The 27,018-nt window shown below is 51.7% G+C and overlaps 1 protein-coding gene across 3 annotated transcripts in view; it reads right to left on the bottom strand.

Moving 5' to 3' along the window:
- Positions 1 to 851: 851 nt before the first annotated feature.
- SCARB1 (scavenger receptor class B member 1) overlaps positions 852 to 27,018 on the bottom strand; it is an 82,430-nt gene continuing 56,263 nt past the window's right edge. For 2 of the 3 annotated variants that reach the window (XM_021669994.2, XM_021669997.2), the window contains exons 8-13: positions 22,121 to 22,239; positions 16,982 to 17,055; positions 9,402 to 9,453; positions 8,381 to 8,527; positions 4,798 to 4,926; positions 1,250 to 1,337 (exon numbers count right to left, since the gene is read on the bottom strand). In XM_021669994.2, coding sequence (XP_021525669.1) covers positions 4,798 to 4,926; positions 8,381 to 8,527; positions 9,402 to 9,453; positions 16,982 to 17,055; positions 22,121 to 22,239 — 521 coding nt within the window. In that variant the 3' untranslated portion in view covers positions 1,250 to 1,337. Of the gene's footprint in view, positions 1,338 to 4,797; positions 4,927 to 8,380; positions 8,528 to 9,401; positions 9,454 to 16,981; positions 17,056 to 22,120; positions 22,240 to 27,018 lie in introns of all 3 variants that reach the window. The other variant, XM_021669995.2, reaches the window with a different exon arrangement.

Below are 27,018 nucleotides of genomic sequence, written 5' to 3'. Positions count from 1 at the left end.
TATTTTTTTTTTTTGAGACAGTTTCGCTCGTTACCCAGGCTGGAGTGCAATGGCGCGATCTCGGCTCACCGCAACCTCTGCCTCCTGGTTTCAGGCAATTCTCCTGCCTCAGCCTCCTGAGTAGCTGGGATTACAGGCACGCGCCACCATGCCCAGCTAATTTTTTGTATTTTTAGTAGAGACGGGGTTTCACCATGTTGACCAGGATAGTCTCGATCTCTTGACCTCGTGATCCACCCGCCTCGGCCTCCCACAGTGCTGGGATTACAGGCGTGAGCCCCCGCGCCCGGCCCCAGGAAGGAGCTATTGACCAAGAGAAGGAGAGCCCAGAACCTCCCAGAGGCCACCCCCGACAGACCCCAGCAGACAAGGCTGGCACGGAGGCAGGCGTCCAATTTTTTTAAAGGTTTATTACTTCAATAGTGAATTATTTTTCAAAGATGATAAAACTCATTTCTCTTCCAGTAGAAAAGGGTCACAGGCTTCCCCCAGGGTCCAGGAACGCCCGGCAGGCAGGGCCCCCAGCCTCTCCACCTCAACCTGGGCACCTAAAATCTGAGGGACCCTGTGCAGGGGTGGGGGCATCTCGGGGGCACAGCCCACTGCCACTTCAGCCAGGGAGTGGTCGGCTTAGTCCATAGGATGATGTCAGATTAGGCTGGAGGAAAAGGACGCCAGACACCTGATGCCATGCCTGTGCAGACCTCGGGGAGATCGAAGTCCGGCCAGGGTGGGTGGGGACCCCGGGCAGCTACGTGGTGCATCTTGTGCTCACCCTGTTGTTTTCTGAGGCCTGTGTGAAGGTGCTTCACCTGGCCTGGCAGGTGGACCGAGGCCAAAGCTCCTGGCCAGGGCCTGAGTCCCACAGAATTTGGCACAGGAAGCCAGCACTCCCAGCCTGGCCCACCTGCATGGGGAACCACCACACTGGGGCAGCGGTGTTCACCCTGAAGGGAAGGAAGCCTGGGCCCAGCGGCTGAACGGGACAGGACAGGCTCACCCAAGGAAGGGGACGCAGCGCCCACAGCCCCTGTGGTCAGGCCTGTGGGCCACATGGAGAGAAGGTTCCAGAACAGTGCTTGTCGATGCACCTCTCCCTGCGAGTCCCTTCAGCAGCAGCTCCATCCCTGAGTGTGTCTGCACATGCCTGCACGTGCGTGTGTGCATGTGCCAGGGCGTGTGTGCGGGTGTCCAACAGGCATGGGCCGCGGGGAGGCTCAGGCTGTGGGGCTGGGGGGCTGTCCGCTGGGAGAGTCTAGGAGAAGCGGGGTGTAGGGGCTGGGGGGCCGGTCAGGCCCAGTGGCCAGGCCTGGCTGGCTCACGGTGTCCTCAGGAGCCTGTGGAGAAAGGCAAAGCTGGGTGACCACCCACGCCCCATCACCAAACCCCACCCTCGTCCCCGCCCCGGCCCCGTGCCCACATCCCCAGCACAGACACCACCCCTGACACCAGGCTGTCAGAGGTGAGAAGAGGCTGGAGTAACCCAGAGTCGTGGAATGTCCCCCACAAGGGCCTCTTCATCTCACTGAACACCCGCCTGGCCTCTCTCACCTCCTTTAGAGATGGAGAAACTGAGGCCCAAAGAGACTTAATACAGTGAGGGGCAGGGCAAGGGGAGCCGCGTGCAGCAGTCAGCACGGGGCAACTGGGCAACCTCTTCCCTCAGGAGGAGAACATATGTTCATGTATTGATTTATGTTTTATTTTTTGGAGATAGGCTCTCTCTCTGCCACCCAGGCCGCAGTGCCTTGAACTCCTGCGCTCAAGTGATCCTCCCACCTCAGCCTCCCAAGTGGCTAGGACAATGACATGTGCCACCACCATGCCCGGCTAACTGTTTTATTTTTGGTAGAGGTCAGGTATCACTATGTTGCCCAGGCTGGTCTCGAACTCCTGGGCTCAAGCGATCCTCTCACCTCAGCCTCCCAAAGTGCTGGGATTACAGGCATGAGCCACCACACCTGGCCTGCACTTTTAAACCAACATCACAGGACAGTATTCAGCCTGAACAGCACTCACGAACAGAAAACAGAGAGCGGAAAGCCAGCCACACAGCAATACACGCAGCGGGACACAGCTTCGGTCACACTCAAAAACCGATCGTGTAGATTCAGAGAAAACAAATCCACGTGCCAAGTTCCTGGCCGTGGTTGCTCAGGGGGCGCAGGGCGAGGTGGGACGTGGGGAGGGGCGAGGGCCACCCGGGGAACGAGAGAAACCACGGACGTGAAATGCTGACAACCTTCAACACTGACAGCTGGGAGCAACGGCTGGGCCTGGGTGGGGGGACTGGACACTGTCATTTGTCTAGTTTGACACTTGTAGAAAATTTCTCAACTTAAAAAAAATTAAAAGTACAGATAATGCTGATGAAAAATTAAAAGTACGGATAATGCCCTGGCCACTCCATCTGTGCTGAGAGTGAAAAACTCCCTGCTCTACAGCGGATGGGCCCCCACCCCTGCACCCTGAGAATCCCAAGCAAGTTTCTGCAGAAGGGAGCAGTAGCTGGAAGGAGCAGGGACACCAATGGGGCCAAACCGTGCCCAGCACACAGTGTCCTGGAGGAATCCTGGGAGGGAGGAAGGGAAGAGAGGCCTGGGGACCCTGTCCCAGGAAGGGTTCTCTCCTGATATTAACACTCCCCTGCCCCCTACTCCCAGATGGGCGGGAAGGGGCCCCCAGAGCTTGACTGGGACACAGGCTGGCAGCGCCTGCCAACGCCCACTCCTTGGCATCTTCCTTTTGGTTTCCTTGCCCAGGCCTGGCAAGTGAGATGAGCTGGAGGCAGCCAACTGGCCCCAAAGAGCGGGCTGGTGCCTTGCGTCCCCACAATGTGGCTCCCTGGAAAGCTATTTTCACACAAGTAGGCCCAGCCTCAGAAGCTCTCAAGGGCAGATTTTTCAGAAACTAAAGTAACAGCTATTATGAGAGGCACCACTGTAGAGTGACTCACCCCTGCCCAAACCTAAGTTGTAGGGCCTGCGGCTCTGCCTGTCACCTCCCCTGGCAAGGACACCATCCCCGGCCACGGCTCTCCCAAGACCACAGCCCTACAGAGCCTGGCCAAGGAAATGGAGACCCCCCAGGGGCATCAGCCTACTTCCCCGACAGATACGGCTGCCACAGAAAATCAGGACGCCTGGTTCAATGTGAATTTCAGGTGAACAACAGATGGATTTCCAGTATATGTGTGTCCTATCATTGCACGAATAAAAAGTATTCATCACAGCCAGGCGCGGTGGCTCATGCCTGTGATCCCAGCACTCCGGGAGGCCGAGGTGGGTGGATCACCTGAGGTCGGGAGTTCGAGACCAGCCTGACCATCATGGAGAAAACCCCATCTCCACTAAAAATACAAAATCAGCCAGGTGTGGTGGCGCATGCCTATAATCCCAGCTTCTCAGGAGGCTGAGGCAGAAGAATCACTTGAACCTGGGAGGTGGGGGTTGCAGTGAACCAAGATCGTGCCGTTGCAGTCCTGCCTGGGCAACAAGAGCGAAACTCCATCTCCAAAAAAAAAAATTCATTGCTTACCAGAAATTCATCTTTAACAGGCACCCTTCTATGGTTCTTGTGTTTGTTTGGGGTCAATCTAGCAATCCTACCCTCAGATCCAGTCCCAAGTATACAGCTGGTGTGCAACTGATGCCTACATTCTTTGTTCTTGGTCAGTCATCCCAGATTTATTTATTTAGTTAGTTATAATTTTATTTTATTTTTATTTTTTGGAGACGGAGTCTCGCTCTGTCACCCAGGCTGGAGTGCAGTGGCACAATGTTGACTCACTGTAACCTCCATCTGCTGGGTTCAAGCAATTCTCCTGCCTCGGCTTCCTGAGTAGCTGGGATTACAGGTGTGTACCATCACACCTGGCTAATTTCTTTGTATTTTTATTTATTTATTTATTTTTAGATGCAGTCTCGCTCTGTCGCCCAGGCTGGAGTGCAGTGGCTGTGATCTTGGCTCAGTGCAACCTCCACCTCCCGGGTTTAAGTGATTCTCCTGCCTCAGCCTCCTGAGTAGCTGGGACTATAGGTACACGCCACCACGTCCCGCTAATTTTTGTATTTTTAGTAGAGACGAGGTTTCATGATGTTGGCCAGGCTGGTCTTGATCTCCAGACCTCATGATTCACCTGCCTCGACCTCCCTAAGTGCAGGGATTACAGGCATGAGCCACCAAGCTCGGCCTTTTTTTTTTTTTTTTTTTTTTGTATTTTTAGTAGAGACAGGGTTTCACCATGTTGGCCAAGCTGGTCTCAAACTCCTGGCCTCAAACTCCTGACCTCCCAAAGTGCTGGATTACAGATGTGAGCATCCACGCCCAGCCAGTCATCCCAGATTCAGATCAATGTTTCTCAAACATATTTCGACATCAGAATCTCATTAGGGCCCATTAAAATACAGATTCTACCATGATTCTATTCCAGGAGGCTAGAAGACAGCCCAGGGATCTGCATTCTAGCAAACTTCCCCAGGGGAGTCTACTGCACAAGAGATTTGAGAAGCAGCAGGCCTAAGACTTGTTCCTGCTTTCCTAATATGACCTTGCAAATAGGCACCAGCCCATAGAACACCAGTTCCCCTCTGGAATCAAAGAAACTGCTATTCACTCAGAACATAGGAAGGGGTAGTTTCCAAAAGTGAAATACACAAATATGCATCTTCAGTCTGTAGATACTCCAGGTGAAGTCGAGGCTGAAGGAATGAGCAGGAACCCAAGTGTTTGAAGCCACCAGCATTCTACTTGATGTGGGAAGGGACGGGGAGGCGCACGGCGTTACCTGGTACCCACCTACAGTTTTGCTTCCTGCAGCACAGAGCCCTTGGGAGCTGATGTCATCAGGGATTCAGAATAGGCCTGAATGGCCTCCTTATCCTTTGAGCCCTTTTTACTACTACTCCAAAATAAATAGCACTTCTCCTAGAAGATAACCAAGCTAATTTATAGTTGACGTTGAAGCCACATGAAAAAGGTCGTACATGGTTCTTTGATTTGCAAAAGGCAAAGAGGAAACAGGAGAGAGGTTTAGAGTCCAACAACCCTCAATGCCTGCAGGGGTGGAGACGTGGGGAGCCGCTGCTGTTAGATGGAGTACAAGCATTTTCGGGAAACTCACCTGGGAGGCGGACAAGCCAAGCTGAAAAGGGCTCGGCCACTTGAAAAGGTAACCCAGCGAGGAAGCAAGGTGGGGAGATAGGCCCTGGAGGCCGACAGCCGGTGGACTGAGCTGGGGGCTGTTTACAATCAACCAGGAACAGACTGTTCTGTTAAAATGCTTTTGATTTTTTTTTTAAAGAATGACTTGAGAAGAAACATTTCTTTCTTTTTTTGATTTTTGAGACAAGGTCTCACTCTGTTGTCAGGCTGGAGTGCAATCGAACGATCATGGCTCACTGCAGCCTCCAACTCCTGGGCTCAAGAGATCCTCCTGCCTCAGCCTCCTGAGTAGCTGGGATTATAGGCAAGAGTCACCATACATGGCTCAAGAAGAAAAAATTCTCTAAAGAGAAATTAAAATATGCTGAGTTTACCAGCATGTGATTTTTTAAAGAATCAGGGCAAATTACATAAAAACTGAGAGGTAAGGCCCTGCTAAATCCAAACACACATAACGGGATACATTTCACTTACGTGGCCTCCAATAAAACCTGCAGGGACGGGGGCCACACTGCCGATCATGGCGTTCTTACTGGATTTGAGGCTGGGATGCTGATTTGGGGGCTGTGGCAGGGAAGGGGACCCCAGCCTGAGCCTAGAGGTCCTGTGCTTCCTGACCCTCCTTCCCTGTCCCCATTCTGATGGACGATTTGGAGAGAGACAGAAGGGGACAGAGGGATGAGGCTGTTGTGACCTCTTCTGGCCCAGCCCCTCAGCCAGTCCCCAGGGACCCCTTGTGTGGCTGTGCCTCCTTGCCTGTGGACACCCAGGTGATGCTCTGCCACGGGAAGGTATTCACGATCTGGGAGCGCGGGTTCCGATTCCTTCTCTCCTCCCTACATAATTCAGTCTAGAAACCAGGAGTTCCCTTCTGCTTGCCGAAGTCACAGCCCCTGCTGGGTCCTGGCTCCCCCCGGGGGGCAGTAACAGAGAAGGGGGTGCCCAAAAGGGCTGGTTGGACCCAATGGTCACTGTTGATCGGGAGCTCAAACACTGGAGGAGCAACGTGATGACAGCTGGTGTCCAGGTCACCACCTCGCACCGTGGAAACATTTTCCCCCCAAGGACAGGAATTTGGAAGGAAAGTTGGGTTTCAGGTCTGAAAGCTAAGGTGAAGAACCGAGAACGCGTATTCTCACCCAGCACGCAAGCATGGAAGCACGCAAGCCGCCCCCGAGAAAGGGGAGAGGAGAATCGTCACCAGAGCTAAAGAAGCAAGTGCAGCATTGGAGCCGAGACCAGCAGAGCAGCGGGGTGGCCCCAGGGCCCCTTGGAAGGCCACGGCCTGTGGCCCCGGGACGACGCAGGTGGGGGCCACCTCAGAGGGTGGCTTTCTGGTCCATGCATCCAAAAACAGCCCTTCCCGACGCCCTGCCAGGGGCGGCATCCCTTCCCTTACCACGGCAGCCACTCCCCTGTCTCCACTGCCCCTTGAGCTCTGTGCTGCTCTCCTGGCCCTTGTGTGACTGGGTAGCTTGCCTAAGGGCCTGGCTTGCCCATCTTTGCTGCAGACCTCATGTTCTGGTCATTTCTGTATCCCCCGACCTGTGCAAAGGGCCTGGCAGCGAATGCCATGAATGAATACATAAATGACCCCAAAGCAAGGAGGGGCACTGTTGTCACCCCTCTTCCTCCTGCATCTGAAGATCTGAAGCTCTTCCCCACTTCCATTCCCTCCTGATAGCAGCTGCCCCATCCTGTTCGAGCCACCAACTTTCTCACCCACTGGGGCCTCCCTGCTGGGCCCAGGCTTCTACCCGTCCCAGCCCAGAGCCTGTACCCAGCCAGCAGCTGACCTAGCAATTCCCCTCTTTAAAAGGCTCCAAGGGCTGTCACCCCCAGAATCAGTTCCAAACTGCTCACTCTGCACCACAAGGCCTCGGGGGGCCTGGCCTGCCCACTCTCAGACACCACCTCCTACCTCCGTCCCTGCCCTCACTCCCCGCCAGCCACCCCGGCCCTGCCTGATCCTCTGACGTGCCTTGCCCATCCCTGCCCTAGGGCCTTTGCACTGGCTGCTCCTGGCAGCATTCCTCCTGTGGCTCTGTGCCGAGTGCCTCCCTGGCCTCCACATCAAAGCTCACTATCTACCTCTTCCTAGAGGCCTTCCTGAAGCTCCATCTGTCCTTGTCCCCACTCGCCCCAGACATGCACTGTCCAGTCTGGAAGCTGCTTATGGCTGGTGAGCCCTTGAAATGGGACATGTATAACACACACAGGACTGCAAAGACTTCGTGCAAGAAAAGAAAAAAACTGCAAAAATATTGACATCTTTTACACTGATTATACGTTGAAGTGATAAGACTTTGGATATATTTGGGTTAAATAAAATTAAAATTAATTTCACCTGTTTCCTTTGGCTGTTAAGTGGCTATTAGAAAATTTAAACTGAAAACCTCACACATGGCTCATGCTGTATTTTATTTTTTTTTGAGATGGAATCTTGCTCTGTCACCAGGCTGGAGAGCAGTGGTGTGATCTTGGCTCACTGCAACCTCCGCTTCCCAAGTTCAAGTGATTCCCCTGCCTCAGCCTCCCGAGTAGCTGGGATTACAGGCACAAGCCACCACGCCTGGCTAATTTTTTGTATTTTAGTAGAGACGGGGTTTTGCCATGTTGGCCAGGATGGTCTCGATCTCCTGACCTTGTGATCCACCCGCCTCAGCCTCCCAAAGTGCTGGGATTACAGGCATGAGCCACCACATCCGGCCTCACGCTGCATTTCTATTTGACATCATGGCTCTAGCCCCTCACATTTCCTATCATGGTGAAATTATCTTTTCTGCTGATTTGCTTGGTTTTCATCTGTCTCCCGGCTAGAATGCCATCCCCCCTTCAATCCCCCAGGGCGGGGACCTCAGCTGTCTCCTCCAGTGCTGTCCCCTTGCCCCTACCAGAGCCTGGCATCCCCAGGTGCTGACTTGATGAATGAATGATGCAAGTACCAGGTCTCATTACTCAAAGCCCACCTGCAGCCCCTTCAAGAGGGGGTCCCAGACCTTCCAGAACAGGCAGAGAAGTGGCAACGTGGCATGCAAAAGACACAAGCGTGCAGTGAAGCCCCCAGCAGTGACCACTCCCACTCTGGCAGAGGTGCAGGACCGCTGCTGGAGGTGGGCTCCAGGTTGCAGTTGGCCAGTGGGTCTGACCTGAGCCCCCTCCCCCAGCAGGCAAGCGAATGGCTGTCAGCCAGGGCCACGCTCTGGCCAGCACCTACTTGGCTCCGGAATTGGTAGATGACAGGGGCCAGCAGCAGGATGCAGCCCAGTGCCAGGAGCACGTACTGGGCATACTGCATCACCTTGGGCACCAACACCAGCTGGGTGTAGAATGTGTGCAGTGTGTCCCCTTCCATGGCCCCGCTCTGAGGAGGCAGAATGACAAACACATGATCTGGGGCCGCAGGCTGTGGGCTACAGCACAAATGCCACCCAACACCTTCCTCTGTGCCCGCCTCAGCCCTTCCCCATTTCAAGCTACCCGGCTAAAGCCTGTGTTGGAGCCTGCCAGGGACCTCCTCCCTCAAGGACACAAGGTAAGACTACAATTCCCAGACTCCTTTGCAGTTGGGCAGGGCCATGTGATCCTGTCCTGACCAACGGGAAGTGGGCCTGGCCTCACGTGACTCTCCATCTCTTTCCCCACCACTGAATGGACGATCACAGGAGGGCAGGGCCACCAGATGGAAAGGGTCCTGGAGCCCTGAATTACTGCAGGGAACAGAGTTCTGCCTCCCAGTCAACCCCCTTCAGATTGGGCTGTGAGAAGGAAGTGAACTTGACATTTGGAGGCTTGTCTATCCTGGCCATTAGCTCACCCTGATTTAAAATGAGGTAGGCAAGAAACAATACAGAAAATAAAATAATAGGCTAGGCCAGAAGGAATTCTGAAAAGCTGGGAGAGAAGTAAGTTTAAGTGAAAAGCTGACACCTTGGAAACCAAATCCCTTTCTCTCAGGAGAGGAGGTCACATGCCTCAACAAAATTATTTTACACCTAGGGCCAGGGACTTTACCGCTTCATGAGCTTCTGTCTTCCCCATCTCAAGGGATCCCTTTCAACTCGGTGGGATAACTGACATAGGGTGCTTGGACAGTTTCTGATAGGCCGGTCCATGTCACAGTCCAGTTACCCTGCCTCAGCCCTCTCCCTCTCTACAAGCTGCTCCCCGCCCCTGCCTCAAATGCCCACACTGGCTCCTAACAAAAGCCCCTGACACTGTGCCCAACACACCCTTACCTCTGCAAACCAGAGCAGCGGCAGGACCACCGGCTCAATCTTCCCAGTTTGTCTGGAAATAAGCAAGACATAGATGTGTGAGACAAAGTCTTACACCCTAACCTTGATATAATTCTGCTTGACTACAACCTCTAAACAGGTTTAGTAGGATTTTGCACACACTAAACCCCCACCACCAAATACAAACAGTGAGCAGAAACACTTTAGGAGCCACGTGACAAAACCGTCCCCAGGCTGTAGGTCTGTCCACAGCCCTCAATAATACTAGTAAATAAGACTAACTTTAATTCTTTAAAAGATGTATTTTTTTTCTTTCTTTTTTCTTTGAGACAGAATATCACTCTGTCGCTCAGGCTGGAGTACAGTGGCGCAATCTCGGCTCACTGCAACCTCTGCTTCCCAGGTTCAAGTGATTTTCCTGCCTCAGCCTCTGGAGTAGCTGGAATTACAGGTGCGTGTCACCACTCCCAGCTAATTTTTGTTTTTTGTTTTTAGAGATAGGGTTTCACCATGTTGGTCAGGCTGGTCTCGAACTCTTGACCTCGTGATCAGGTGAGATGTTTTGCCATAGGGCTGTTTGACATCACACAGCTTTGAACCTGTGAGCATAAGCTCTGGGGCCAGAAGGGACTTGATTCTGCAACCTCGGTCATACCTCCTTATCTATGGTTTTGATTTCTGCCATTTCTTATGCTCAGTACAGTACAATAAGATATTTTGAGAGAGAGACCACAGTCACATAACTTTTATTATAGTATATTGCTATAATTACCCAATTCTTAGTTATTGTTAATTGCTGCTATGCCTAATTTACGAATTAACTTTTTTTTTTTTTTTCAGATGGAGTTTCATTCTTATTTCCCAGGCTGGAGTGCAATGGTGTGTTCTCGGAAACCTCTGCCTCCCGGGTTCAAGCAATTCTCCTGCCTCAGCCACCCGCGTAGCTGGGATTACAGGCACCTGCCACCACACCCGGCTAATTTTTTGTATTTTAATAGAGACGAGGTTTCACCATGTTGGCCAGGCTAGTGGCGAACTCCTGATCTCAGGAGTTCCACCGCCTCGGCCTCTCAAAGTGCTGGGATTACAGGCGTGAGCCACCACGCCCGGCCACAAATTAACCTTATCACAGATGTGTATGTGTAGGAAGAAGCATAGTACACGCTGCATAGGGTTCAGCACTATCCCCAGTTTCAGGCATCTGCTGGGGGTTGTGGCATATACCCCCCGAGGATGAGAAGCCATGGCACTCGACTGCTGTGGACTTAGGGAACCAGTGTTTTGATGGGCTGCTGGAAGGAATCTCCTCTGGCAAAGAGTTTCACAATTTGATAATAATCTTTTTAAATTAAAAACTCACATCTCCTACAGGGCAGAGACCACCAGTGACCCAGCCAAAATCCATTGATCCCTTTCAGAAACAGAACCCAAGTTTTACTCAGGATGGCAATTCATCCAGCTAAAGACTTCATCTCAGCCTCTCTTGTGGCAAGCGAGGCTCTGTGACCAAGTTCTGGTTAATGAGATGTTCGCAGAAGCGTTACATGGGATGGCTGGGAAGCCTGCTTAAAAAGAAGCTTTCACAGCTGGGAGGTGAACCTTTTTTCCCTCCTCCCTTTCAGATGCCTGGAATGCAGATGCAAGGGCTGGAGCTCTGTAGCCACTGGGACCAGAGGTGACCTTGAGGATAGAAGCCATGGGCTGGGAAATGGAACAGAAAGATGAGTGGAACTTGGACCGTGAATGTCTCTTGGAAGCAGCCATACTTGGACTGTCTGCCTTCAGACATCCTCGAAAAGAAGATTTTTGAAATAACAAAATACCTTTGTCCCATCTGAGCCACAACTGCTGAGTTTTCTGATCTACATTGCCAACCTAATTCCAATATTCCTGAGGACCCAGCAATTACGCTCTTCAGAAACTGCCCTAGAGGTGCTCACGCATGCGCAAAGAGGCACAAAGATGTTCAGTGTTGCCTGGACTAGCAAAAACAAACAAACGACAACATACATCTTCTCTATGGCAACATATACGTGAATGTAAATAAGCAGGAAAAGGCCCGGAGGAGGGGCGGCAACCTGGCAATGGTGGCTATGACTGGGGACGGCGGTGGAGTCACGGGAAACTCTATTTTTCCCCTCGAGAAGATATGTTCACAATACCTGTGAAATTAAAACTTACATGTCCAGTTAAAAAGATAATGAAATCCGAAGGGAGAAAAAAGTTAACTGGACACTGGAGAAACGTCACAGACACGACTTCGTCCAGGCGAGTGAGGTCGGTATCAGCAGTGATACAGTATGCCGACAGAAGGTACCTAGACGCTATGAAACTGGAACTTTCTCTCTGTGCTCTTCCTCCCCCAAAACCCATCACCCCAGGCTGATATGAGAAAAGCACCAGGCCAATCCCATTGGAGAGGGCATCCTACAAAGTACCTGACAGGGTTCTCAAAAGCGTCATTGTCATTAAAAACAAGGAGCGATGAGAGACTGTCACAGCCGAGAGGTGCCTAAGGAGACCAGAAGACCAATGTGACACCTGGGAAGCTGTGACCCGCCACGGCGAAGTGTGGGAACCGTGACCCGCCACGGCGAAGTGTGGGAACCGTGACCCGCCACGGCGAAGTGTGGGAACCGTGACCCGCCACGGCGAAGTGTGGGAACCGTGACCCGCCACGGCGAAGTGTGGGAACCAGGACCCGCCACGGCGAAGTGTGGGAACCGTGACCTGCCACGGCGAAGTGTGGGAACCATGACCCGCCACGGCGAAGGGGACCGTGCAGATGTGACTACAAGGCTCTGAGATGGGGAGAGTGTCCTGGAATATCTCAAGAGTCCTTAAGAGAGAAGCGGGACGTCCCAGCCAGAGCAATCAGGCAAGAGAGAGAAAATGAAAACAACAAAAACAAATTTTAAAAAACCTAAAAAAAACACACACTAATTTGTTTTTTTTAGATGGAGTCTCGCTCTGTCACCCAAGCGGGAGTGCAGTGGCACAATCTCGGCTCACTCCAACTTCGACCTCCTGGGTTCAAGCAGTTCTCCTGCCTCAGCCTCCCGAGTAGCTGGGATTATAGGTGCATGCCACCACGCCTGGCTATTTTTTTTTTTTTAGTAGAGATGGTTTTTCACCATGTTAGCAAGGATGGTCTCAAACTCCTGACCTTGTGATCACCCACCTTGGCCTTTCAAAGTTTGAGGATTTCAGGTGTGAGCCACCACCCCCAGCCAAAAAACTAAATTTTTAAAAAGAGGGAAGCAGGAGGTTAGAGGCAGGGAGAAACTGGAACAACACTACGTTGCTGGCTTTAAAGAGGGAGAGGCCAGGTGCAGTGGCTCACATCTGGAATCCCAGCACTTTGGGAGGCTAAGGTGGGAGGATCACTTGAGCCCAGGAGTTCAAGACCAGCCCAGACAACATGTGAGACCCCATCTCTTCCAAAAAAAAAAAAAAAAAAAAAATTAGCAGGTTGTGGTGGCACGTGCCTGTAGTCCCAGCTACTCAGGAGGCTGAGGTGGGAGGATCACCTAAGCCCGGGAGGTTGAGGCTGCAGTGAACTATGGATCGCGCCACTGCACTCTAGTCTAGACAGCACAGCGAGACTCTGTCTCAACAACAATAAACAAACAAAGAGGAAAAACAGGGAGGGTTAGGATTAAGGTCATAGCTAAGGATGGTAGTAGGCAGCTTCTAGAAGCTGAAAACAGCAAGGCACAGGTCCTCCCCCAGAGCCTGCGGAAGGAACAAGGCCTGCCGACACGCTGATCTCAGCCCTGCTGGGCCCCTTGAGACTTCAGACCTCCCACACTGTCAGTCTTTAAAAGTGAGCCACGACATTTGTGGCAAATTTGTGACAGCAACAACAGGAAGTGAATACAGCAACTCACACCCAGTACCGAGCAGCAGGGTGGGCTGGCTCACTGCTTCCCCCGCGCAGACCCCCACACACAGCAGATGTCTAGCAGAAAAGGCAGTGTGGCGAGGTTGTTAATGGCATACACTCGAGCTCCCTGCCTGGGCTCGAATCCCACCTGGGCCGCCTTGCAGGCACGTGTTCACGTGGCGGGCCCGAGCCTTCCCTCCTCACACGGGCTGCTGGCAAGGCTGGCCCGGGGCTGGCGTCTGGGAGCCTGGATTCCGGAGGGTTCCCACTGCTCCCTAACTGACAAGGATGGCTCACTGTGCCCGAGCAATCCATACAAGTAACGTGGTTGATACCGAACACCAGCTGGCCTTCTAAGGGTCTGGAATTTCGGTACCTGCCAGGCAGAGGGTGGCCACATGACCAGCCCCCAGTAAAAACCCTGGGTGCTGAGTCTCTCTAATGGGCTTCTCTGGCAGATGACATGTCATGTGGGTTGTCATAACTGCCTGCAAGCAGGAATTGGGCAACTCCTCGGGAGAGGGCTCTGGAAGCTGGCGCCTGCTCTCCTCTGGACTTGGCCTCCTGTGGCTTTTCCCTTTGCTGATCTGCTTTGAATCCGTTTACTGTAATAAATCCCAGCCATGTGTACAACCGCATGCTGTGTCCTGAGGCTTCCCAGCAAATTATCGAGCCTGCAGTGCCTCGGGGACCCCTGACGCAGCCACTTGCGAGCTCTGTGACCTCGGGCATGCTACTGAGTCTCTCTGTGTCTCTTCCTGTATAAGGGAGATATGATTATACAACTCCTCCTAGGGCTCTAGGGAGGATCCAGTGCAGTGATACGAGTAACGTGCTTAGAAAACTACCCAGCATGTAAAAGCGCTTGACACATTTATCATTATTATTGTTATTGTTGTTAAATCCCAGTACAGAAATGGACACACAAATATTCTGTCACTTCACAATGCACAGCAGTAGGGAGGGGAGATGGAAGTCACTCAGGGGCGGGTGCCAAAGTCAGCACAAAAGGCTCAAATCCTCCAGTCACAGGCCGGGCACGGTGGTTCATGCCTATAATCTCAGCACTTTGGGAGGCCAAGGCAGGTGGATCATCTGAGGTCAGGAGTTTGAGACCAGCCTGGCAAACATGGTGAAACCCCGTCTCTACTAAAAATACAAAAATTTTCTGGGTGTGGTGGTGGGTACCTGTAATCCCAGCTACTCAGGAGGCTGAGGCAGGAGAATCACTGGAACCCTGGAGGCAGAGGTTGCAGTAAGCCGAGATCGTGCTACTGCACTCCAGCCTGGGTGACAGAGCAAGACTTTGTCTCAAATAAAGAATGTGAATTACCTCCCAATAAATAAAAACTGACAGAGCTCCTGTTAAAATCCAGATTTGGAGGTCCTTTGGAAAAATGCAGAGGACGTGGCCACACTGAGCCCACACCTCCATGGGGCCACCATCAGCGGGTGTCAGGAAGGGGCTGTGTCCTCGGCCGCGGTGGCCTCTTGTATCTGGGTCACCCACTTGGCCCCAGTTGCATCCCAGTTAGCAGCCCAGGTGCCACGTGGTGGAACCAGAGGGAAGACTTGGGCTGTGAATGCCTCTTCTGTGCCTCGGGCTGTTTCACCACCCACAAATCCATCAAGAACAAATCCCCGAAGTGGCCTCAAAATACAAAAATAAAATGCAGGGGCAGGATGAAGGAAATGAGCTGACAGTTATTACTCCCTGCCATTCTCTGACAAAGTGTGATTCTTTCCAGCCGAGAGGCATTGGACAAAGCTGAATAGAGGCTCACATTCTTGCAACCCACAGATTTTTCTAAGAGAATTTTTTTAAAAACAAAACTATTTCAAATATGCTAAAAAGTCCAGACACTGACATGGCAACAAACCAGTATAATCCCTGAACAAGTTCTAGCAGAGCTAATGTTACGCGAGCGCGGGTGCACGTGGGAGGAAGCGGAAGCCTGGGCGCTGCTGGTAAGAATGGGAACGGGGCAGAGGCTGTGCACAAGTCTGGCTGTTCCTCGAACGGTTAAACAAAGCATTAACATAGGACCCAGCCATTCCATCCCTCGGCGCGCACCTAAGGAAAATGGGAACAGATGTCCACACCGGGCTTCAACAGGAACATTGACAGCTGCATTACCCATAATGGCCAAAGCGTGGAAACAACCCAAACGTCCATCAACTGATAAATAAATGTGGTCTGTCCAGACAATGGAATATTATCCAGCCATGAAATGTACTGATCCATGCTACAACATGAATCTTGAAAACATGATCCTAAATGAAAGTAGCCAGACGCAAAAGACCACATAGCGTATGATCCCGTGTATATGAGAGCATATGATCCCGTGTATATGACAGCATATGATCCCGTGTATATGATCCCGTATATGACAGCGTATGATCCCGTGTATATGATCCCGTATATGACAGCGTATGATCCCGTGTATATGATCCCGTATATGACAGCGTATGAGTCCATGTATATGACAGCGTATGATCCCACGTACATGAGAGTGTATGATCCTGTGTATATGACAGCGTATGATCCCACGTGTTTGAGAGCGTATGATCCCATGTATATGACAGCATATGATCTCATGTATATGAGAGCGTATGATCCCGTGTATATGATAGCATATGATCCCATGTATATGAGAGCATATGATCCCATATATGACAGCGTATGAGTCCATGTATATGACAGCGTATGATCCCATGTATATGACAGCATATGATCCCATGTATGACAGCGTATGATCCTGTGTATATGAGAGCGTATGATCCCATGCATGATAGCATATGATCCCGTGTATGAGAGCGTGTGATCCTGTATGTGACAGCATATGAGTCATGTATGACAGCGTATGATCCCATGTATATGACAGCATATGATCCCATGTATATGACAGTGTATGATCCTGTGCATATGACAGCATATGATCCCATGTACATGACAGCATATGATCCCGTGTATATGAGATGCTCACAACAGGCAAGTCCTCAGAGACAGGAAGTAGAGGAGCAGGGCTGCCCGGGGCTGAGGGAATTGGGAGTGAGTGTTAATGGATGTGTGGTTTCTTTTGGAGGTGATAAAAACGTTCCAAAATTGATTGTGGTAATAGATGCACAATTCTGTGAATAGACCATAAATCATTGAATTGTGTATTTTATTTTGGGGGAGGGAGTTTGTTTTAATGTTTTAATTTTGAATTGTGCATTTTAAAAGGGTGAGTTTTAGGGTATGTGAATTATATTTCCATAAAGCTGTTTTATTTTAAAAATCAAAAAGAAATCAGTGCTCAAAAAATTATTGTAAAATGAATAGTCAAACTTAAGAATGCTGTTTGGTAAGTTTCCATTTGCAAACATTCAGTTTTGCCAGGCTTTCATTTTTGCCACTCTGTTGAGTAGGAAACAGCTTGGACTGAAGATTCTGGCTAACTGGCAGGGAAGGGGTGAATGTTAAGAAAAAAAAGTGGGGTTCTGGGGAAGGAATATCAGGATGCAGGTAGGACCTGGCTCAAAACCAAGAACCCTCAGGAGAAGATCTGCAGGGACTGGATTCCACCCCCAACAGGACCCTCTCCCTTCCCCGTGCCCTGGTTCTGGGGTACGCCACTGGAGTCTGGGACCAGAGCACTGAGCCCCTCATCTCTAAATGAGCAATGCAGCCCCAGCGCCAGTCCCCACTCACCCAATGCCTTTGATGGATTTCATGTAGAGGCTCAGCTGAAGTTTCACAGAGCAGTTCATGGGGATTCCAGTGACCTGCAGCAACACACACGGTGAGGAGACTGGCCTCCCCCAAGCTCCAGGGATGCCGGCAAGCCCTCCTCTCCCTGGTCTCAGGCAAGAGGGTGGACGTCCCAGCTAACTGCCCAGTGGAGCTTGCTTACATCTGACCTGAAACAAGCCACGGGTTGGGGGAGTCCACGGTTCTAGCAATGTCGTGCAGGTGCCCTGGGATCTCCTCCTGGTTCTCACCCCTCACAGGAAAACAAATGCTCCCACACAGTCACACCCACACCCTCAGGAGGTCCCTTCTGTAAAGCAAGCCTATCTCAGGGTGGAAAAACCGAATCACTCTCACCTGTCACTAAGACAGTGAGATTTCCCAAAGGGCAGAATGGCGATTTGTAGATGCCCCCTCAACCTCCACGTTCAATAACATGGATGAGAATCCCTTCTCAATTCACTCCCAACTGTCCCTGATCATTCTGAAGAGTAGGTCGCAGCCTGGTGTTTGCATCATCTTCAACGCCCCTCTAATAACACACCTACACAAAACCTCCACCTTTAACGATGGTGCTGAGAGCTGCCTCAGGTTCGCCCCTGCTGGCAGACAACGGTACTTTACATAGAGCGTAATATTTTACATAGAGCCTATTTTTTTTTTTTTTTTTTTTTTTTGAGATTGAGTCTCACTCTGTCACCCAGGCTGGAGTGCAGTGGTATGATTGCGGTTCACTGCAACCTCCACCTCCTGGGTTCAAGTGATTCTCCTGCCTCAGTCTCCCAAGTAGCTGGGAGCCACCATGCCTAGCTAATTTTTGTATTTTTAGTAGAGATGGGGTTTCACCATATTGGCCAGGCTGGTCTTTAACTCGTGACCTCATGATCTGCCTGCCTTGGCCTCTCAAAGTGCTGGGATTCCAGGCGTGAGCCACCGTGCCCGGCCAGACTAATATATTTTTCCTTGTTCATTTTTATGGTTGTCTTCTTTTTTGGAGAATTTTGTAATTTCCTAGTTGAGGTAGTAATAAAAAGCTTCCTTTGTGCAGAAATTTATTTTATTTTATTTTTTGAGACAGTGCCTCACTCAGTCGTCCAGGCTGGAGTGCAATTGCTCACTGCAACCTCTGCCTTCTGAGTTCAAGTAATTGTCCTGCCTCAGCCCCCCCAGTAGCTGGGACTACAGGTGTGTACCACCACACTTGGCTAATTTTTGTTATTTTTAGTAAAGACAGGGTTTTACCATGTTGACCGGGCTGGTCTCGAACTCCTGGCACCTGTCCACCTCAGCCTCCCAAAGTGCTGGGATTACAGGGTGAGCCACCGCGCTCGGCCTATTTATCATTATTATTTTTGTAGAGACAGAGTCTCACTATGTTGCCCAGGCTGGTCTCGAACTCCTAGTTTCCAGTGACCTTCCTGCCTCAGCCTCCCAAAGCACTGGAATTACAGCCACGAGCAACTAAACTCAGCTCTTTTTTTTTAGGAGACTTTTTTTTAAAGTAAATAACAGAAGTAAAACGCATATGTCAACGAACACAAGAAGGTGGTTCCAGAATGAAGTCGGGAAACTATAGTGGAAATAAAACCAGATTCGAGGTCACAGAACTGCAATTGGGTCTTCTTAACTGAGAGCTGCTTCCTTAGCCATAAACTAGAGACAATGCAAGAGCAAAAATAAGGTATGCAAGACAGCCACACTCGGGGCCATAAATGCCTGGCTTAGGATCACGTGCACTGTAGGGAAAGACGTCTTCTTCATTATGGCTCTTGGCGCCAGGACTGGGGAGCACTTGCTCTCCAGAGCCTGGGAGGATGGGCGTGAGATCTCCGGAGAGTCGGACGGAGTTCGCACTGCAGGCCTAAGCTGCTCTCCTTAAGAATTCTGCTGGCAAGGCCGGACCCAGATTTCAGGAGGGTCCCCACCATCCCCTAGGTGATGAGAGTCGTTCACTGGGCCAAAATTATCTGTACAAATGACATGGCTCCTGCTCAGCACCCGCTTTCCTTCCCAGGGTCTAGAATTTTGGTACCTGCCACATGATTGACCCCTAGTGAAACATCCTGGGCACTGAAATTCTGACGGGCTTCCCTGCTAGACAGCATCGCCTACACGATGCCACAACTCGTGGCCGAAGACGTTAGGTGCATCCCGTGCGACTCCCCCGGGAGAAGACTCTGGAAGCTCCAGCCTGGCTGTCCCCGACTTCACCCTAGGTGCCTTCTCCCTTTGCTAATTTTGCTTTGAATTTTGTCGTTATCCTAAGTCTTAGCTGTGATACCACCATAAGCAGAGTCCTGGGAGTCCCCGTCCCCATGCCCTCCCCCAGTTCCAGGAGCAGAAAAGTGGCCGCATGGAAGCAGCTCCCAACATGCATTCGGTTTTCAAGGCTAATGGCTAACAGGCAGCAAGCGGCTTTCAGGATCCCTCTCCCCAATGTGCCCAGCTCAAAACACAAAGAAACAAAGCCCACTTCCTCTCCCTGTGTGCCTCAAGCCGATCTGGAGGCAGCGGTGGAGGCGGCGGCTAACGTGGCTGCAGCAGAACAGCTGTTTCCCTCTCCCTGGGCTCCCAAACTTAACTCCTTTCTTGATGTTGAGGGGGCATTGTGGGGGAGAAAATCTGTGCCCTGAAAGGAAAGTGACCAGTGAGAGCACAGAGGGGACCGTGCTCATGGTGGAATTCTGTGGAAGAGCAAGAGAGGTCGGAGGAGGAATTAACTGAGAAGAGAGGGAAGGCAGAGAGCCGGGGCTAGGGCAGGGGCTGAGGGGGTCTAGCCGGTGGTGAAGGAGGTCTGGAAGGACAAAGAAAAACGGTGCAGAACAGCATCCACAGTGGGGCTTTGGGAAGGGCCTGAGGAGCGCAGCAACGGGGAAACACACAGAGCTTCCTCAGACAACAAAAACCAGAACTACCATCGGATCAGCAAGCCTGCTGCTGGGATCACCCAGAGGAAACGAAATCAGAGTGACAAACAGCCAGGGGCACTCCCAGGTACACTGCGGCCAAGATACGGAACCAAGTGAAGTGTCCGTCAGTGAATGAATGGGCACAGCAAAGGTGGGGCATGCAGTGGGATATGCTCAGCGTTTAAGAAATCCGGCCGGGCGCGGTGGCTCACGCCTGTCATCCCAGCACTTTGGGAGGCTGAGGCGGGCAGATCACTTGAGGCCAGGAGTTCGAGACCAGCTTGGCCAAGGTAATGAAACCCCATCTCTACTAAAAATACAAAAATTAGCTGGGTGTGGCGGTACACACCTCTAATCTCAGCTACTCGGGAGGCTGAGGCAGGAGAATTGCTTGAACCCAGGAGGTGGAGGTTGCAGGGAGCCGAGATCATGTCACTACACTCCAGCCTGTGCAACAGAGCGAGACTCTGTCAAAAAATAAATAAATAAAAATAAAAACAGGGAAATCCTGTCATTTGTGACATAACAAACCTGGAGGGCACTATGCTAAGTAAAATAGGCTAGGCATAGAACGACAAATACTGCATGATCTCACTTGTATCCGTGGAATCTAAAACAGTTGAATTCAGGCTGGGCACGGTGGCTCACGCCTATAATCCCAGCACTTTGGGAGGCCGAGGTGGGTGGATCACCTGAGGTCAGGAGTTTGAGACCAGCCTGCCCAATGTAGTGAAACCCAATCTCTAATAAAAATACAAAAATTAGCCAGGTGTGGTGGTGCACACCTGTGATCCCAGCTACTTGGGAGGCTGAGGCAGGGGAATTGCTTGAACCCGGGAGGAGGAGGGTGCAATGAGCAGAGATCGCACCACTGTACTCCAGCCTGGGTGACCAGAGTGAGGCTCCGTCTCAAAAAAAGAAGAAAGTTGAATTCATGGAAGCAGAGGTTAGAATACCGGCTACCAGGGGCTGGGAAGGCAGGCGGGGGGTGGGGGTCGGTTAAAGGATACAGAATTTCAGTTAGGAGGAGTAAGTTCAGATCTCCTGTACAATACAGCAGCAGCCACCATACTGTACTGTACAACACGACACGGTGACTACACTGAACATCCATGTCCTGTAAACTTGAAATTTGCTGAGCGTGGATTGTAAATGTTCTCACCACTAACACATGGTCAGTACGTGGAGTGACGCCTATGTTAATTGGTTTACTTAGGCATTCCACAATATATACACACATCATAGTATCACGTTGTACACCTCAAAAATACACAGCTATTCTTTTTCAATTTAGAAAATTAATCTTGGCTGGTCACAGTGGCTCATGCCTGTAATCCCAGCACTTTGGGAGGCCTAGACAGGCGGATCGCTTGTGTCCAGGAGTTCGAGAGCAGACTGGGCAACATGGTGAAAATGCATCTCTACAAAAGATATAAAAATTAGCCAGGCATGGTGGCACATGTCTGTAGTCCCAGCTACCAGGGAGGGTGAGAGGGGAGGATCACCTGAGCCCAGTGAGGTCAAGGCTGCAGTGAGCCATGATCACGCCACTGCACTCCAGCCTGGGCAACAGAGTGAGACCCTGTCTCAAAAAAAAAAAATTAATTTTATTAAAGGCCCAAGGAAGAGACCACAAGTGCCCAGCCAGGAAACAGAAAACCCACAGATTTCTGAATCAATGGTAGCAGCCACCAAGTCCAACTGGGCATACTTTACAGAGACCAGAGGTGCCAAGAAAAGAGGCCACGGACTGAGGGCATGTCCCTGGGAGGGCCACATGTCCAGCTCCCTGCCTGTAGACAGAACTTCACACGGGACAAATTCCCTGCGTGATTTATCTGCAAGATGTTCCAGGCTCTCCCTGAAGATCTTTATGGTACACCTTGACACATCCAGATGGCTGCCTCCAGCTCACATGTAGGAGACACCCCAGCTGATAAGTTCTAATTAATTTACTGTCTTGGGGTTCACTGATAGAACCAGTACCTTAGAAAGGGATCATAAAACCCTTGAACTACCTTGATCTATGGAGTCGGGGTAAAGCAAGGACCTTGGGTGCCTCGAGAGCCTAGAAGCCAGCCTTCCCACCACCCCAGCCCACAGCGGCTCTGTGCTTGCGGGGAGAGGAGGTGGCCAGGTGTGCCCCAACCAGGACCCGCCCACCCCCCCGCAGAGGATGGCAGCGGCTCACCGGGTGGATGTCCAGGAACAAGGAGTGTGCCTCCTGGTTAGGGTGCAGGCCAGTCACCGCTTCGGCCAGGACCGGGTCAGCGTAGAGGAAGTGAGGATGGGAGAGAAACAAGGGGGCACCTGGAAGGCAGAGGGGCAGGGAGGGGCATCAGGCGAGGACAGAGCATTGGCAGGCCCTGCCAGGCTGGAGGTCTGCAAAGAGCTGTGGTCCGGGGAGCACCCCTGTGGCGATGACAAGATAACCAGACAAGGAGGAGCCCCTCCTCCATTCTGTAAAGAGCCCAGGCCCTAAGTTGAGGGCCAAGCTCTGCATCAGAGAAGGGGTGAGGCAGGAGCCACTGATTCCGGCAGGAGAGACCAAAGGAAGGCAGAGGCCTCTCACAGGAGCAGGAGGAGGCCTGGGCGCCTCGTTGCAGGTGGGAGGGATGGCAGAAGAGCGCAGGGAGGGGAGAGGCACGGAGCACGCAGGAGCTAGGGAGGCGGGATGGAAAAGGCGACGCCAGATTTGAACTTGGGTGTGGGGAGGGTGTCTCGAGCACAAGCCAGGCAGCCCACGCTGCCCCCCCCCGCAGGCCACGCAGCAGCAATCAGAGCTCAGGTGTGTGCACCTGCGGCCAGGTCTCCCACACCTGCTACAAACGTGAGGTCAGCCTCGCCACGGACCAGCCAAACCAGGCAAACACCAGCCCACCTGAGGGACAAGTTAACAAGGAACAGGGAGCAGGCCTCTCTTCAAAGCTCACGAGGGCCAGGCGCCATGGCTCACCCCTGTAATCCCAACGCTTTGGGAGGCCTCAGCAGGCAGATCTTGTGCCCAGGAATTGTAGACCAGTCTGGGCAACATGGCAAGACCCCATCTCTACACAATAATACAAAAATTAGCCTGGCATGGTGGCATGTGCGTGTAGTCCCAGCTACTCAGGAGGCTGAGGCGGGAGAATCACTTGAGCCTTGGGGGTTGAGGCTGCAGTGAGCCATGACTGTGCCACAGAACTCCAGCCTGGGCAATAGAGCAAGATCCTGTCTCAAAAGAAAAAAAAAATTTAAAAAGCTCACGAGGACCCAGACCTTGGTAATCCACAAACAGAGCCGACAGGTGGTGACCAGGGGCCGGGGAAGGGGGCGGGAGTGACCAGCTGATGAGTCTGGGTCTCCTTCTGGGGTGACGGAAATGTTCTGGAGTGAGATGCAGGTGACGGCTGCACAACCTTTTGACTGGGCTAAATGCCACCGGATCGTTCACTTCAAAATGGTTAATTTTATGTTACATGAATTGTGCCTCAGAAAGAAAAACAAAAAACAAACAAACTCACAGGTCTCCTTCCCACAAAGCATCAGCCCTCCCCCACTGCCGGCCAGAGGACCGGCAACCGCGCTTCCGGGCGTCTCACCTCACCCCTCTGAAGTATCTCCGCTTTTCTTAGCAAAGCCAGGCATTGGTGTGAAATAAAAGCCGGGATTTTGATCCACGTCGGGCCTCCTCTTTCTCAGTCCTTGTGCATCCCTGCCCTTAGGGTTTCTCAAGCACCGTTCATCCCAGAACCGCTTCAGTTTCATCACATCTGAACGCCCCCTGCACTGTTATATAACGTGCTGCTCTGAACCAACTGCCACTGCCGTCCTTCGATCTCTGTATTTTAAAGGGAAGCTTTACAGCTGTGCCATTCCTGGCAAACACTTGCCGCAATTAGATAGTACATATTTGAGCCAGGTGCTGTGGCTCACACCTGTGATCCCAGCACTTTGGGAGGTCGAGGTGGGCGGATCACTTGAGGTCAGAAGTTCAAGACCAACCTGGGCAACATGGTGAGACCCCTGTCTCTACTAAAAATACAAAAATTAGCCAGGCATGGTACATGCCTGTAATCCCAGCTACTCGGGAGGCTGAGGAAGGAGAATTGCTTGAACTCGGGAGGCAGAGGTTTCAGAGGTTGCAGTGAGGTGAGATCGCACCACTGCACTCCAGCCTGGACGACAGTTTGTAGAGATTGCAGTGAACCAAGATCGTGCCACTGCACTCCAGCCTTGGCAACAGAGAGAGAGTATGTCAAAAAAAAAAAGGAAGGAAGGAAGAAAGGAAGGAAGGGAGGGAGGGAGGGAGGAAGAAAGGGAGAGAGGGAGGGAGGGAGGGAAAATATTTTAATAAATATCATTCAGAATAATGAATGTTGTAAGTTCTAACTAGAACCTGTTACTGCACAAGGCTTTAGCTGGAAGCCCTGGTCTTTTTCTGTTTAAAAAAAAAAAAGACTGATGAGTGTGGAAGGGTCTTGGAGCCCTCTCAGCACCAACAGAGACCTTCTCCTGCAGGTGATGGCAAGCAGAGAAAGAGGATGGGCCCAGAAACTCCCTCTCAGCTCCTTGGACCTTCTGAGGCCATCCCAAGAACCTGCAGGGACAATGTCCTCCACAATTTGGAAAATGCTGCCTCTCATCCTCCCATCTCAGGCAAAAGAGCCATGTGACACAAGCCTTTTTGCCCAACAGGGCACACATGAGCACCGCCCCCCACAAGTGGAAACATTCTCATGGCCCCCCGTGGAGGAGGCAGCCACGGAGCCAGGCCCTGGAGGAGTTTCAAGCAAGCCCTGGCCTACCCACAGCCCCAGGTGGAGACCGAGGTGGGATGGGGCAACGTGCCAGGCCCTGCCCTTGCTTCAGAGGACAAGCCTGCACGGGCCCGTGCACATGTTTCTTCCAATTTTATTACCAAACATGCCGAGAGAGATATTCCTGGCAGTAAGTGGTAATTAATTTATAGCTTTATGGCCTATCTAGCCAGACATAATTGCCCAGGATTGCCACAGATGATAATTACTTGGCTCTATGAGGCAAGTTGGAGGCCCTCGTGCAAGGGAGGTTTGAGATGAGGGAGGTGTCCAAGTCCAGCAGCTTTCAAGGTGCAGAAAGGCAAAGGCATGAATACCCTTTACTCTTTAGACAAAACGCCACAGAAACACGGACATGGGTGCACCAAACGACACGTGTGCACCATGGTATGGTCAAAAACAGGAACTCGGATGCCCAGGAGCAATGGAAGGAGTGAGAGGATGGAGGTGGCGCCCAGTATGGAACACCACGCAGCAATGAAGAGGTGCTGCAACTGCCACAATGTCACAGACGAATCACAGCAGGGTGCTCAGGGGTGCACAGGCCAGAAAAGCAGAAACAGGAATCTAGCTTTTGGGTCCATTCGCATGGAGATGCAAACCAGCTGAGCTCGGGGGCTGGACAGCAGGACGGTGGGAGGAGCGTGAGCGGCGTCCGGCCTGTCATGTTCTGTTTCTCAGTCGGGGTGCTGGCCACGTGGTGTGTTGACTTTGTGAAGTTTCAAACTACGCATGTCAGCCAGGCACAGCGGCTCATGCCTGTAATCCCATCACTTTGGGCAGGAGAATCGCTTGAGCCCAGAACTTCAAGACTAGCCTGGGCAATATGGTGAGACCCCATCTCTACAAAAAATTTAAAAATTAGCTTGGCATAGTAGTGAGCGCCTGTAGTCCCAACTACTTGGGAGGCTGGGGTGGGAGGATCAATCAAGTGATGGAGGTCAGGCTGCAGTGAGCCGTGATGGTACCACTCACTCCAGCCTGGGCAACAGAGTAAGACCCTGGCTCAAAAAACCAAAGCAAAAAACCCCAAAACTGCATGAGTCATCTGGGAACTTCTCTGTATCTGTGTATGTTTTATTTAGAAGCAAAAACTAACCCCAGGCAAGACGGCACAACCTCATCTCTACAAAAAAATTTAAAAATAAAATAAATTAGCCAGATGTGGTAGTGTGGACCGGTGCTCTCAGCTACCTGGGAGGCTAAGGTGGGAGAATCATTTGAGCCCAGGAGGTCGAGGCTGCCGTGAGCTGTGATTGCACCACTGCACTTGAGCGTGGGCAACAGAGTGAACAAAAGGCAAGACGCAGTCAAACAGAAGCTCGGCTTCCAGTCCCACCAACCCTGTGACCTTGGTCACATCCAGCCTCAAGCCTCCATTTCCTAAGTACAGAACACACTCACCATCCCTATATTCAAATATTGTATGAGTATCCATTAAATGCAGGCCACAATTCTAGAAGCTAAGAGTAAAACCAAGAGCTTGTCATGCCCACAAGGATGACAGTGAATTCAAGAGGTAGCCAATGAAGAAGAAGATGAAATCCACAGTCCCTGATTTCAGGAAGCAGTGAACACCTAGAAGACAAGAAAAGAAAGCCATAGGGAGCAGCAGGTGGGAGAGGGGACAACTTTAGAACAGGAAATCAGAGGAGACCTCCCAGAGGAGCTGGCATTTGCATGCAGACCAAAAGAAGGTGATTGTTGATCTGCTCAGAAGCCCAGACAAAGAGCACTCCAAGCAGGGGAAGCGGCCCACGCAAAGGCCCTGAGGCAGCACTGACCTCGATATATTCTCGACACAGGGAGAAGGCACCAGGGCTGAAGAATAATGAACAGGGGACGTGTGGGGAGAAATGGAGTTAGAGAGGCCGGCGGGGGCTGGATCCTTCAGAGATGCTGGGGCGGAACGGGGGCTGGATCCTTCAGAGATGCTGGGGCGGGACGGGGGCTGAATCCTTCAGAGATGCTGGGGCGGGACGGGGGCTGGATCCTTCAGAGATGCTGGGGCGGGACGGGGGCTGGATCCTTCAGAGATGCCAGGGCGGGATGGGGGCTGGATCCTGTGGGGCCCAGGGTCATGGTGGGGAGTTTGGACCTCACTATAAATGCAGAAAAAGCTGCTGGACATTTTAAGAGTACAGTGGCAATCTGCATTTTTTTTTTTTGAGATGGGTCTTGCTCTGTTGCCTAGGCTGGAGTGCAGTGGTGTGATCATAGCTCACGCAGCCTTGACCTCTGGGCTTAAGCTCCCACTGCAGCCTTCCACATGGCTAGCACTGCAGGCAGG

Source organism: Aotus nancymaae, unplaced genomic scaffold (genome assembly GCF_030222135.1).
Source record: "Aotus nancymaae isolate 86718 unplaced genomic scaffold, 86718_ANA_hifiasm-v0.15.2.pri h1tg000021l, whole genome shotgun sequence".
Classification (NCBI taxonomy): Eukaryota; Metazoa; Chordata; class Mammalia; order Primates; family Aotidae; genus Aotus; species Aotus nancymaae.
This window is presented reverse-complemented; position numbering and strand designations above follow the sequence as displayed.